Source organism: Nelusetta ayraudi, unplaced genomic scaffold (assembly GCF_046127955.1).
Source record: "Nelusetta ayraudi isolate G7.1 ecotype Tasmania unplaced genomic scaffold, CSIRO-AGI_Nayr_v1 ptg000019l, whole genome shotgun sequence".
NCBI lineage: Eukaryota > Metazoa > Chordata > Actinopteri > Tetraodontiformes > Monacanthidae > Nelusetta > Nelusetta ayraudi.
The window spans coordinates 5182377-5195322 of record NW_027466069.1 but is presented as its reverse complement, the minus strand read 5'-3'; the positions used below and the strand labels follow the sequence as shown (position 1 = coordinate 5195322).

Genomic DNA, 12946 nt, shown 5'->3' with positions numbered 1-12946 from the left:
GAGAGAGTGAGATATCACTATTTTGGTAATCACCTCTCTGTTGATTCCACAATGGGGGCTGATCCCTCACTGATAACTTACCCAGGTTAGCCAGGTATTGACTCCGCCCTGTGATGCCACCTTCTTTATCTCTCCTTCCAAACATGTAAAAGGTCCAGCATAGTGTCAGTTTCAGCAGGAGGCTAAAACCCAGCATTGAATTGCATTGAAAAAAATAACAAAAAACTTTAATGACAATTTTCAAAAAGTCTTTTCACAATTAAGTCTTTATTTTTATTTTTTTTATAGACATTAATCTTCAACTTTTACTTTGGGTGCATGAAAATCATGGTCGAGGGCTTAAAAATCAGAAAAAAACAACAATGTTCCAGGTAATCAATTCTCCTGCAGGCTGCCAATGTTTGCAAGGTGTGCAATATGCAGCATGTGCCCTTGCTCTTTCAGGGGACTTTGTGAAGGAATAGCTGGCCTGTGAGTTACTAGTAAGAGGGGCTTTAAATCCCAATAAATGAAAAGTTAAAAAAAAAGAAAAAAAAAGACAGATAATGGCTTTAATAAATCTTGCGGACGTGTTTATTTAACTGATAAGATTAAAAAAGATTCCAGAGATCTATGTCTGCTCTTATGTATGCAGTGGCTGCTAAAAACAAAACATCTGAACAGAAAACAAAGCCCCTTGTTGAGCCCTGAATACTGACAAATTCATGAATATTTTATAACCGTTTGGTGAGAGACGCTGTCACCTTGCTGCGTGATTGTTCTTCAAATCAATGGGTACTGAAATAAAGCAACCAATTCTTGTCATTTGTTTTCTGCAGGTCTGAATTCACTCTGTTCTCATTTTTTAAAAATGTTTTTTCATGAAGGTGACAGCAAAAGAAACCGATGGGATATCAAAATGGACTGGTGTGGACGGATAGCGGCGCTGTTGGCCTTTCACCTTCATGAACAATTTATACAAGTGGTGCTGGTGCTGCCGATAGATATTTAATGTTCCTTCAAGCTAACCTTTCTGACTCAGCCATGAGTGTGACAGGTGGTCTCTTGGACAAACAACTAAAAAAAAAAAAAAAAAAATAGCGAAAACAAAAGCAGAAAAGAAGAAGATAAATAATTAACTCTCTCTATATATATCTTTAAGCAACTTAAAACATTTGACAGTCTTCCTGTCAGTTTCCTGCTCCTGTTCCTTTGCCTGGCAAGCTTCTAGATCATTCCAGCCAGCCAGGGAGGCAGAAAGAGTCCGACTGATCCCAGTATGCACACCAGGACAAACATCCAGAGGAAGATCCTGTCAATGACCATGGCCACGTACTTCCAGTCCTCCTTCACCTAGCCGAGACAAGGAACAGACACCGGTGAGGGACATTTTAAATTTCACACCACACCACCCCCTCTTTTCACCACCTGTCACTTTTCACCCTTGATTGATTTCTCTCGAATGGTTGATTTTTTCCATTATGAAGCAGCTATCTCCTTAAATGTCAGTCAATCCCGCGCTTGTCTCTCTCTCATGGAAAATTCAAGGTCAGATTACTGCCGTTCCTGTTGTTCCGCAGGTAAGGAAAAAAAAGAAAAGCTTTTGCTAGGAAAAGATAGCAAGAGTGTATTTGGTGCTAAAGGCGACTCGTGTCAAACGGCGTAAAGCCTACCGTTACCATGGTAACATTTCGTAAACGTCCATCATCCAAAAATATCATCTGTTGAATGTAGCGTTTATAACATATTTAGCTTGGCTAACCATGAAACTATGAGAAAGACAAACAGCTCGGCCCTGTGTGAGCCAAAGATCAGAGTGTATTTTGGACTTGTAATTGTTGCAATTGAAAAGCAATGAAGAACCTTTTAAAAAAATGTGCTCTTTATCATAACTTTTTTTTGAAAAAAGTTGAAAAAACTCTTCTACATCTTGAGAAATCTTTCAGCTTGAAGGGCAACTGGATCAGGTTTCAATCTTTAAATCTTTCTCATCCGTTTCACCAGTACCGACTAATCAACTCCCATTTAGATATGATGCAACTAAAGGAAAACCGCTGTTAAACTGGCTGGAGAAAAAGAAAAAGTGCATCCTCAAAAGAAGCTTTCAATGCGCTCTTTCACAAATGGAAATGCGAGATGAATGTGAAAGGATTTAGAACGATTCCTGTGGGTGTGCATGGCTAAATTTACACCGTGGGGAAGTCTAATCAAAAGACACCACTACTTGAAGGATGATCTCTCCACATAACTTACTGAAAAATCTGTATCCTCTGCCCTGAGATGATCAGCGATGTACTGAACTCCATCTATCGCCCGCTGCATGGCCGGCGAAATGACCAGATAGCTGTTCTCCTGCAGGGCGCTGGTGTCCTTGGTGGCCTCTGCAGTTTCTGTCTCTGTCGGGTGATCTGTGGAAGCCTTCGTCTTCAAGCTGTCAGTGGTCTTGTCCAACCGAGGCCCTTCGTCGTGAAGGCAACAGTATTGGAAGCTGCGGGAGCGGCACCGGTGGCCAGGTGCAGTGTGCGGAGCCTCTTTCTGTTTGTCGAACATGTGCTCTGCACTGAAGGAGCGGCCATTTGGGGCCAGGGTCCTTGACTCATCCATGGTTGGGCTGTGAAGGGGTCCGAGCGGTAGAGACGGCGGCAGGGACAACTGGGAAGATGAGGAAGCTGCTGAGATGTGTCCACGGAGGGTCTGGCTCTCGGACAGAACCGAATACTGACCAGATATAGACTGGCAGAAAATTTTGGCCTTGAACGGGTAATCGTCTTTGTCGCAGTCCTTGCTGGGTGAGGACGGAGTTGACGGGGAGCAGACAAGGATGCTCGGGCTGTCGGACGAGGTCTTCGGAAGCGTGCTCTCCAGCTCTCTCAAGCCCATCCCGAACCCGCTCCAGATGTCCTGCGATTTGCCAGTCGCGCCCCCAGCGGTGGGACGATGCATCATCTCAATGAGCTTCTTGCAGTGTTGCTTGGCCGTGCCTGGGGGGCGCTTCATGAAGAGAACTCTGGGAACCAAGTCCAGGAACACCCTGCGCACCCACTGCGGCATACCGTGCGTCTGGGGGGAGCGGTGGTGCACGTTGAGCACGAAGACGGTGATGACGATGGAGAGGGTGACAAAGACCATGGTGAAGAGCAGGTACTCGCCAATGAGCGGAATCACCAGGGACGTGGACGGTATGATCTCCGTGATCAGCAGGAGGAAGACCGTCAGGGAGAGCAAGACCGAGATGCACAGGGTGATCTTCTCTCCGCACTGCGAGGGCAAGTAGAAGACCAGGACCGTCAGGCAGGAGATGAGCAGGCAGGGGATGATGAGGTTGATGGTGTAGAACAAAGGGAGCCTTCGGATGATGAAGTAGTAGGTTATGTCCGAGTAGATCTCCGTGCAGCACTCGTACTTCTTGATGTTGTACTTGCCCACGGCATTGACGATGACCCACTCGCCGCTCTCCCAGTAGTCCATCTGGTCCACGTTGCTAGCCATGCTGATCAGGTCGATCTTGGCGCGGTCGTAGGTCCACGAGCCAAACTTCATTTTGCAGCTCTGCTGGTCGAATGGGAAGAAGGTGACGTCTATACTGCAAGAGGACTTGTAGATGGCCGGTGGCATCCACTTGATGTGGCCGTCATGGAACAGGTGCGCCTTCGTCAGGTGGGTCACAGCAAAATCGCCGTCGGCGCTGCACATGCGAGAATGATAATTAGGCCTGTGAAATTTTGAATTTGAATGACCAGTCCGATTTAGAAATTAGCCTTTCAACTAAAAAGAGGCAGTACTATTTGAATCATTGACTATACTATTTCAATCATTGACAAACAAATATGCTAAATTGATCAAAATGTTTTTTCTAAATGCATTATAACAGCATGGCAACCAATCAATTTATATCTTAATATTTAACATTATCTAACCATTGACTCCTTGCACAGTAATTGCCCAGTAACAGTAATTACATTCAATTAAACTGTTTTGAGGAGATACAGCATTTGTCAACAGACTTTAAATATGCATTTGGCGCTGTTGGTTACATGAATGATTAATGTAACAGAAATGCCCAAACATTTCATTTAACACCTTTTTAGGCAATGTCCAGTTCAGCCCAGCCTCCATGATGGTGCAAACTCTCCAGCTCTCCAGGCGGTCGTCTCCTCCCTCTCTAACCTGATTAATCTTTCTTGTAATCCTCTCAAGTTGCCCGCCGCTGCCATTACACTTGCAGCGGCACCGCTCTTTACTTCCTGCTTCGGCCCCCTCATCTGACCCCGTCATCCTCCCACCTTGTTGCAATCAACTTTAGTGCACACATCCTCCATCAGTCACTCCCAGCCAAGTCGCCTGCGTTGCCTTCGATTTTGTAGCCCTCTGTAGCTGCCGCTGCACATTACATTCCGACTCTGTCGCCTCATTCGGGGAGCGGATGACTGACAGCAATGTTTCGCGCCAACTCATACGGATCGCGGCACCTGTTGTAAAATGTGTTGCAGCAAGGGTGTTGTGTACCAATTGAAACAGTGCGATGCTTAGTCATAATGTACCCATCATTTTTAAAGGCAACATCCTAAATCTCACAAATCAGCCGCATACAGTGCGTTGTTACAGTGCCGTTCTGCTGCACGGTTGTTTGCAGGGTCAAAGAAAGCTGAGGATTTCCATCACATTGATTTGGTCAAGTTTTGCAATAAAAAAAAACAAACTTTGACCACTCCCATCCCTACCTTTGAAAATATTATATATAAGACTCAGTTTTCAGATTCATCACTGCAGTTTCCACTGAGCCCCGGCAGATTAAAACAATCACATTTGTGAATCTGACAACTGCATTTAGCCATTCTGATTAATATGGATTTTGAGGCTGCAGCATCTGAGGCCATCCGGGACGTATCGGTTTCCTTCCATCGATTAACTTGTGCCGAAAAGTACTAGCCACTTAGTGACTTCATTCATTACCGTCGACCTTGTACACATTTATTTCAATTAAATAAGCCAACGTTGTGTTCCAATGCGGCACAAGATGTTGTGTGCAACAACATTGGCATCTCTATGTTGTCCCCACAGTCGCACCATCTGTTGGAGGGAGAAATCACCACGTTCCGGGCATTTGAAGTAGCTGCGGTTAGGAATTCAGAATGTCCCGACGGTTTCGGAAAAAAAAGGGGGGGGGGGGGGGCTCTGCCAATGCTCACTTGTTGTACAGGACGATGTCAGGCCTCCAGATGATCTCCGAGGGGATGCGGATGGAAGTTACATTCTCGTAGTCGTCTGGGTTCCAGCGGAGTTTGTAATCGTTCCACTCCTGCAAGACAACAGCGGTTGCTTTCATTTTCTGTGAACAAAATGCAAGAGCAGTATTTTTTTTTTTTTTTTTTTGGCTCAACTCGGCGGAACACACCTGCTTGACCCAGACATTTGTGGTCATCATCTGGTTCTTCTCATCCTGATTGGGTTCAAACAGAGCAGAACATGAGGGTCAGAGTTTCTGTTCACAGCTCGACCAGCCACTAACAGCCTAAACAGGCAACTCAATATCTTGAGATTTCAAGTCTGGAGTCTCATTGATCCATCTTTCACACTCTGATGTTTTGAATGTGACAGAACCGATCAGCATGCTCAGAAGATTCTTCCAATTACCTTCCGATTTCCAGACTCCTCTCTGGCCTCTTTCCTAGATCACGTTTGTATGACATTTAATCTGGCATTACAGTTTTTTTTTTCTTATGAATCAAAAGAATCACACATACCCTACATATTCACAAAAGCACAATAGTTGCAGGACAAAAAAAATACAATTTCAGCAGTGCCTCATGTTTCATCTTCCTGATGCTTTGTTGTTTTTCTGCAGCTCTTCCCCTGCAACAGCATCTAGTGTGACAGCAGGTGCTGCAGCCAGCGCTGCGCTCACTACCCAGCGTTCCAAGCAGGGCAACCGTCACCCGACTGTCATGGTCTCGGTGACTGGACCCTGCAGCGGTGCAGGCGGCTCCAGATCTGGTACTGAGCTCTGAAACTGCGAGTGTGACATCGGCACCGTCGACGCCCCGGCCAGCGGCACCGAGCGTGGGCGTTTGGAATGCAGGTGCGCGTTTCAAAACTCCGCGGGACAACTAATGGAAACGACGCTCGGGGGGGAGGGGGGGGACGCGGGAGAAGAGAAGGGTGCCTGATTGTCGCGAGCAGCTGTGTTTGTTGATTGCGGCCCCCGAGTATTTACCGCCACAGTTGCACGCTTGTCAAATATTTGAGGACTGAATTTAATCTGGGAGAGCGATTCGCCGTCGTCCGTTGTGGTTTTAATTTCCGCCGACAGGTGATCTGCGATGGTCTCGTTTCTCCTCTTTGCCCCAGTTTCTTTTTTTCCCGCTATGAGCCGGCTGATACAATCTCGATATGGATAATACACTGGGATGAAAATAAGTGAACGGCTGGACAAGTGCACCAGAAGTGGGTTTTTCATGCAGCTTAACTGGTGAGGAGTGTGCAGTATTAGACTGGCAGGGCTTCTATTCCAGGTGTGTGATCAGCCAAACTATGACACATTTACAGCTGTGATTTACAGCACAGGAAGACCTCAGGGACAAATTTAACTAGGCAGTTTTTTGTTTTTTATGTCTTACTTACCACATCAATAAGCTGGGCGATAGACAGTCCAAAGTGAACCAGCACCGTGTCGGTGGTGTTCCTCACAGGCCGCGAGAGCTTATTGTAATGTGCGAACAGATCCTGGAGCAACCTCTCCTCAGCGTGGGCTCGAGGCAACACTTGGGAGAAAACTGATTGGAGGGAGGATGAAGGAGAAGAAGGAGAAGAAATAAAACAAGCTGGAGAAACAGTCTCAAAGTTGTCTGCGCGGCTTCAAACAACGCTTTTGTCGTACCTGCTTAAAAATAGCACCAAAAATGGCCGTTGCAGCCGCTTCAGTTCTTCCCTCCCTCTCTTTGTTTTGCACATAACCGGTCTGCATGCGCGTCACACCACTGATTCCGAATGCATGCAGCACACTGACCAGAAATATATTTAAAAGTGACTCCAATCTGTAATGGATTTCGCCGACGCAGCCACCAGAGTCGGGAATATCCACTGTTGTGGCGAACGGAGAAGGAGGGTGACCTCTATTATGCAGGTGGCATGTGGTTACATGAGACTAAATCTGAGCAATGAGATGTGGGGGTAGGGGGGAAGGTTGGGGTGGGGGCAGAGGAGGCGGGGGGGGGGGGGGGTGTTTGGATAGGACGACAGAGGGAAATCTGGATCCGAGGACATCCGTTGCATCCGTCAGCCGCCTCCCTGGTGCTCCTCTCACCCAGCAACTCCATCAAGTGCACACACACACACACACACACACACACACACACACACACACACACACACACTTTACAATCAGCTCACATAGCAGTGAGAGTGACTTAACGAGGTCTGGGAACAAATTAAAGAGATGAGGATGGCCTCCAGGCTAATGCAACACAATGTCCTTTGTGCTCGGACCTTCTCCCCCACATGCAGCCAGAGGCGTGTCGTCCACACTGGACGTCCTCCATGGAAGTATGTTTTGTGTGTGTGTGTGTGTCTGGCACTGCAGCAACTGGAGTCGTGTGTATATTCCAAGACAATCATACACCTTCCTGTACCTGGACGATCCATCCATCCATCCATCCATACTTATCCACAGACCAACAGATCTGTACATATTTACCTACCTAATACTAAGACTTTCTTTCCTTGCATCACCACTGAACCTACCTGCTCACACAACTTAAGTAACCGTACCTGCCTCCATACCTTCCTTTACCTACATATGCACCTGTACCAACATACCTCCTTAGACCTACCTACACATACCCATCTACTGACTGGCCTGCATGCATACCATGCATAAATACCCTATTTAAACCTTCTCTTGTTCCTTCCTACCTACCAACAATTAAACCTGCCTGCTTTACGCACCATAGTTAAGCTAAATCTACTTCCTATCACAATTAATACATACATACCTACTTACATAATTAAACCTTTCTTCCTTCTTATTATTATAGATTAACATACCTAACGACCGCCTACATGCCATAATTAAACCTTTGTTGCTACCTAACTACCATTGAACTAACCTTAGCATACTACCAACAGTACATACCACAATTACACCGACCTAAATTCCTTCCTTTTCTACTCACCTGCAATAATAAACTATAAACCCACCTGCCTTCCTACCTACCCAGCGAAAAAAAAAAGTAAGTATTCCTCAATAGGAAACTACTTACGATCCTACCTGTTCCTTCGACAGTTCGCTACCTGCACAGCCAGATCTACACGCACTCCTGTAGGGACTCAGGTGTTGTTGTCATGCTGCTGGTCATCCTCGCAGCTACTCCCACCACTCAATCTCAGCTGAGAGCCTGTCCTTCACTCCCGTTAACTGGTATCCTCAATTTTTTTAAAGGCCAGAGATCAATATCTTATTAAATGGAACTTTTTTTTCCCCTCCCACATCCCAACCTTCTCTTCCTGTTTGCAACTGAATCTCTGTCTGGCCTCCCCTGCAACCTTGAAGTGTCTCTCCAGGTTCTGAGATGAGCCCAAAAGACAGAATGAAATCTGTTGAATGCAGCTGATATTAGATCAGGAGGCGACGCACCAGCGGGTTCCACAGCAGGCTGCCAACTAATGGGTTTAGATGTGTGGGTGAGATTGCAGGACTGCCCTGACTTTGACAATGCGTGGGGTCAGTCAGAGCAGCCATGTGTGCAGGAGACAAGTGGAGTGTGTCACTGCCGCATGGCTTTGGCGTTACGGGGCGCTCGAGTGTGAGGCACCATTGCAGGGTCAAATGTTTGCAGGAAAACACCCCTGATTTATGACCCAACTTTTCATTCCCACAGGTCACAAATTCTAAACCTGAGTCTTTTTACCCTTAAGAAAGTGTTGTTCGAACATCATTATTGAAAATGTCTGTTATTATTAGTTAATAATTTAAAAAAAAGGCTTGATTATAGTTACTCCTCTTTTGGTTTAATGTCCCCAGGTATTTTATTTTATTTCATTTTTTTCACTGATTTTTGTATTATTTCTAACCTGTGGATGTACCATATCCATCTTCATTGTTGTTTTTGTTTGATTCAAATGTAATAGTATGGTCTGTCCTGTAATTGTTTTTGCCTGATTTAGAAAATACAAACAAACAAATGAACAAATGAAGAAAGAAAGAAAGAAAATGTCCATTGGCTTTTTGCTGTTTGTTTCCCCCGTTTGGTTTCAAGACTTCAAATCAAACAAAATGACTGTTCAGCCTTTTAAAGTAAGAAGTCAAACGGGTCCACGGCGCCGTGTTCACCAGGTGCGTCAGAGCCACCGGACCCAGTTCTGTCTCCACTTGATCGATGTACTCTCGGAGGCCAATAACGCATTAAGTGCAAATATCAGGGTTTTTTTCCCGAGACAAATGAGTCTTGCTCCCCCAGGCAGATAGAGATTGTTAACAGGTCACTAAGCAACAGTGGAGTTCCCAGCCTTCTACCTATTAGAGGCTCCGTTTGTGCAGAAAAAAAGACAACAGATTGTCTTCTCTGGTGCTTTGCCAGCCACATATTATCTTCCCTGTGGGAAAAACTACCACCTCTAGTTCACAATCAGACCAATTTAAAGGCTCAATGTTCTAATATAACTGCGCAAGGTTTTTTTTTATTTCCATTTTATGCGACTGGATCCACTGCATTAAAGCATTTCAATCTGTTTCTTTTCTTTTATGGATCCCTAGGAAATAATATTTGGGGGGGAAAAAAATCCCCAGTAAGAAGAGAAGAAGAGAAGAAGAGTTGTTTACTTCAGTCATGGTGCTCTGGCATCAACTTTACTTGTTCAAAACTCATTTTCTCAGCCAGTTAACAGAACGCTGTGAACTTTCCCTCTGCTGACAGCTCCAGACGAGCATGTCTGCCGATCAGTGCGTAAAGAAGCTGCTCACCTTGTGGACAGAAACTGAGCAAAAGTAATCCGAGGCTCTTCAGGGCAGCCATGGCGACGAGTCTCTCCGACACGCGGCGAGGGTTCAGTCCTCGGACCGTCAGCTGGCCATCCGTCCGTCCGTCTGTCCGTCCGTCCGTCTGTCCGTCCGTTTTGGGGGCCAGGAGCTGCTCTTCAGCCTGACGGAGAGGTCGTGTTCATCCCTCCCTCCCGCCACCACGCATCCATCCCTGCAGTTGCTCCTCTGTCCAGTGCGTGAGGGACAAAGTTCAGCGGCTCCGTCGACTGGAAAGTCCCTCCTCTCCTCCTCCTCCTCTTCCTCTCTGTGCTGCCAGGTTCCGAGTGTGGCTTCTCCTCCTTCTCCACCCTGGCTGTCTACATCACTCCCTCCCTCCCTCACCTCACCTCACATCTCTCCGCCTCCCCATCTCATCTCTCCCTCCCTCTCTCTCCCTCTAAGACACGCACACACACACACACACACACACACACACTTTCTCTCTCTCCCCTCTCTCTCCTTCCCTCCCACTTCTTTTCTTCCTCTCGGTTCCGCTCCTCTCCCTTTTTTTTTTCCTGCTATCACTTTTTTCCTGTGTGAAAAAGCTGTGAAACTTTCATGATCTGCTCTGGGTTTTTTTTTTGCTTCATGCAAATCAACGTGCGACCACGACATGTTTTCCCTGCTGCCTGCCGCCTGTGAATGGCTGCTGATGTCAAGGCAGTAGCCAGCAGGTCACACGACATCATTACTCGTTTCTAACCCTCCAAAACCCTCCAGCCATCATCTCTCTGCAGCGTCTGTCCATCAAATCCCTTCTCTCGCAACACCTGCATTCAGGAGCTTTTAAGTTCTTTTTTTCCCTTCCGCCGTGCACATTGTGTCCTTGACACCCGGAGAGAGGTTTCTTTCTCCATCCGAGGACCTCTCGCTGAGCCTCTCTGCCGGTGTTTATTTATTTATTTTTTTTCTTCCTCTTCCTTTGCCCACGTCGGCAGAGCTCAGTGCCAAGGCTGGCCATCTATTGAGGCACTTGCTTTGGCTTGAGGTGTGTTTACTGTCGGAGCACATCCATTTAGAGTTGCCCAGCCAGACAGCGTGCCGTACGTTTTTGACGACAGGAAGAGACAAACCTCGGCAAGTTTGGAGGGTGGAGGGGGGGGGAGAAACAAATCTCAAGTGTTCTGTTACTTGAAAAGAAAAGGACACATCCGCTTTTTCACTTTCCAGCGTGTTTCCTCCCGCTTTCATTCTCCTGAATTGCGTGACAGAGCGCAACAAAAAGACATCCACACGCTGATGTATTTTGCAGCTGCAGACGTCTTTGTCAGACGCGCTTCTTTTCAGCTCGCCATGAGCCCACAGAGGAAAGCCTCCGCAGCACATTGATTTTTTTTTCTTTTTCTGTGCGTCTGATCAGAGACGAGGCCGGCTTGACGCTGCAATGACTAACTGCGACTTGACACATGATGAGATTCCTCTCTCGCGCGGTGTGACGCCGTGGCACAGATCTGCACCGTCACAGGGTCGGCAGACAGCTTGAGAGGTAGGGGGCGCTGACGGGGCTGACAGGGGGTCCGGCAGGGATTCAGAAGTGGGGCGACGCAGCTGCGGTGGGAAGGAGATCTGGCTATCAGTAGAGGGCAGAGTGGGCAAGCAGGCCCAATCAAAGCCTGGTGGCACACACACACACACACACACACATGCACAAGTTTTTTTACACCCCCATAAAGCCGCGTGTAAGCTCCTTCTGCGGCGCGCGGCCGATAAGGAGCACCATCTGCGCCCCGGCTCCGGCGAGGAGGCAGCACGAGGAGGCGCAGTATTCCCCTCTCGCGTCAGCCTCCTTAATAATTCAGCTCCGCTCGCTACTGGATGATGATTTGTCGCCCCTCCGGCAGGCACTTTGACCTACAGCTCAGACGGCCAAACGGGCGTGCCGCCACCTTCTGGTGGTCAAGGCTGCGCTGGGGTTAAGAGCTGCTAGCTTTGAAGCTAAAGCTTCATTGACAGCGTTGGGGAGGGGAAAAAACAAAGCAGAAATGTGTGTGTGTGTGTGTGCGCGCGCGTGTGTGTGTGTGTGAGTGCGTGCATGTGTGTGGTGTGCGTGTGTGGTAATCCACCGCCGTAACTGTGTTTGTGTTTGAAAGCTCCTCAAATTCGGGCAGCCGGTTTGTTTGAAAAAGAAAAAAAAGGCAGTGCCAAAATATATAGAAAGTTCTATAAAGTTTAGTGTCTGTGTGAGTGGAATATAGAGGAAGTGCAACTTTTCTCATACACGATTTAAGTTTTGGTTTTGTAATAAATTAGTCAGAAGTCCTTCAAGATGTAAATCTTCATAATTTTGTGTTTCTACACTGTCACTGAACTAGAACATTGTATTGAAAAAAAATTGTTCTTTGCATCGTTTGCTTGAGAAAGTGTGTGTGTTTAACACACACTGTTTTGGAAAAAAAAAAAAAGCCCTTTGTGATCTCACAAAAGGCACTGAACCCTGCCTCATCATCATCCCAAGCAAGGTATTGTCTCCGCCCACTGAGACCCCCTTGTGTTTGTCCCCTTCAAAACATGTTTATACTAGGTTTAACAAAGTGCAAGTTTTTTTTTGCAGGAGGCCGTAACCATAGGGCTAAAAATGCTTTTTGGTTGAAGAAAATAACGTTTTCCGCTCCACTGGAATCTGGGATGAAAATTAAATGTGTGAAAACAGGCACGACAAGGGTCACAGAATATGGCGTAAAAAAAAAACAATCATAATTGAGCCGCTGCGCTGAAAATTGAATTTAAATTGAAATGTTTCACCAGACAATTTGACTTTTAGTTTGTGTTTCGCCGCACGAGAGACAGACATCGGCAGATAGCGCTGCGTGTGCGCCGGTGTGTGTTGCTCGCACAATGCGCTCGGGCGTCGGGCCTCCTGTTGCTGGTGACACGTGGCGAAGTGACACGCAGTCGGGCCGAGGCAGCGGCTAATGAGCTGCAGCGGCGCCGGCGCCTTTCAAGCATCGCCGT

The 12946-nt window shown here is 46.9% G+C and overlaps 1 protein-coding gene across 2 annotated transcripts; it reads right to left on the bottom strand.

The window, feature by feature from the left end:
• Window positions 1-130: 130 nt before the first annotated feature.
• Window positions 131-10157, bottom strand: chrna4b (cholinergic receptor, nicotinic, alpha 4b). 2 transcript variants are annotated; one of them, XM_076026574.1, is made up of 6 exons: window positions 9938-10157; window positions 6601-6752; window positions 5375-5419; window positions 5169-5278; window positions 2233-3664; window positions 131-1332 (listed from the first exon to the last, which is right to left on the bottom strand). In XM_076026574.1, the coding sequence occupies exons 1-6, from the start codon at window positions 9987-9989 to the stop codon at window positions 1207-1209; spliced, it is 1917 nt and encodes a 638-aa protein (XP_075882689.1). In that variant the 5' UTR covers window positions 9990-10157; the 3' UTR covers window positions 131-1206. The 2 variants fall into 2 exon arrangements, with proteins under 2 accessions (XP_075882689.1, XP_075882688.1); XM_076026573.1 differs by having other exon boundaries at window positions 5169-5419.
• Window positions 10158-12946: the final 2789 nt, after the last annotated feature.

Bases quoted from the DNA above. Each gene is read 5' to 3' on its own strand.
- chrna4b (XM_076026573.1), bottom strand. From the start codon at position 9,989: ATGGCTGCCCTGAAGAGCCTCGGATTACTTTTGCTCAGTTTCTGTCCA. The intron at 6,753-9,937 runs GTGAGCAGCTTC...CCCTCCAATCAG, and splicing joins GCTCAGTTTCTGTCCACAAG to TTTTCTCCCAAGTGTTGCCT. The intron at 3,665-5,168 runs GTGAGCATTGGC...TCGCATGTGCAG, and splicing joins GACATCGTCCTGTACAACAA to CGCCGACGGCGATTTTGCTG.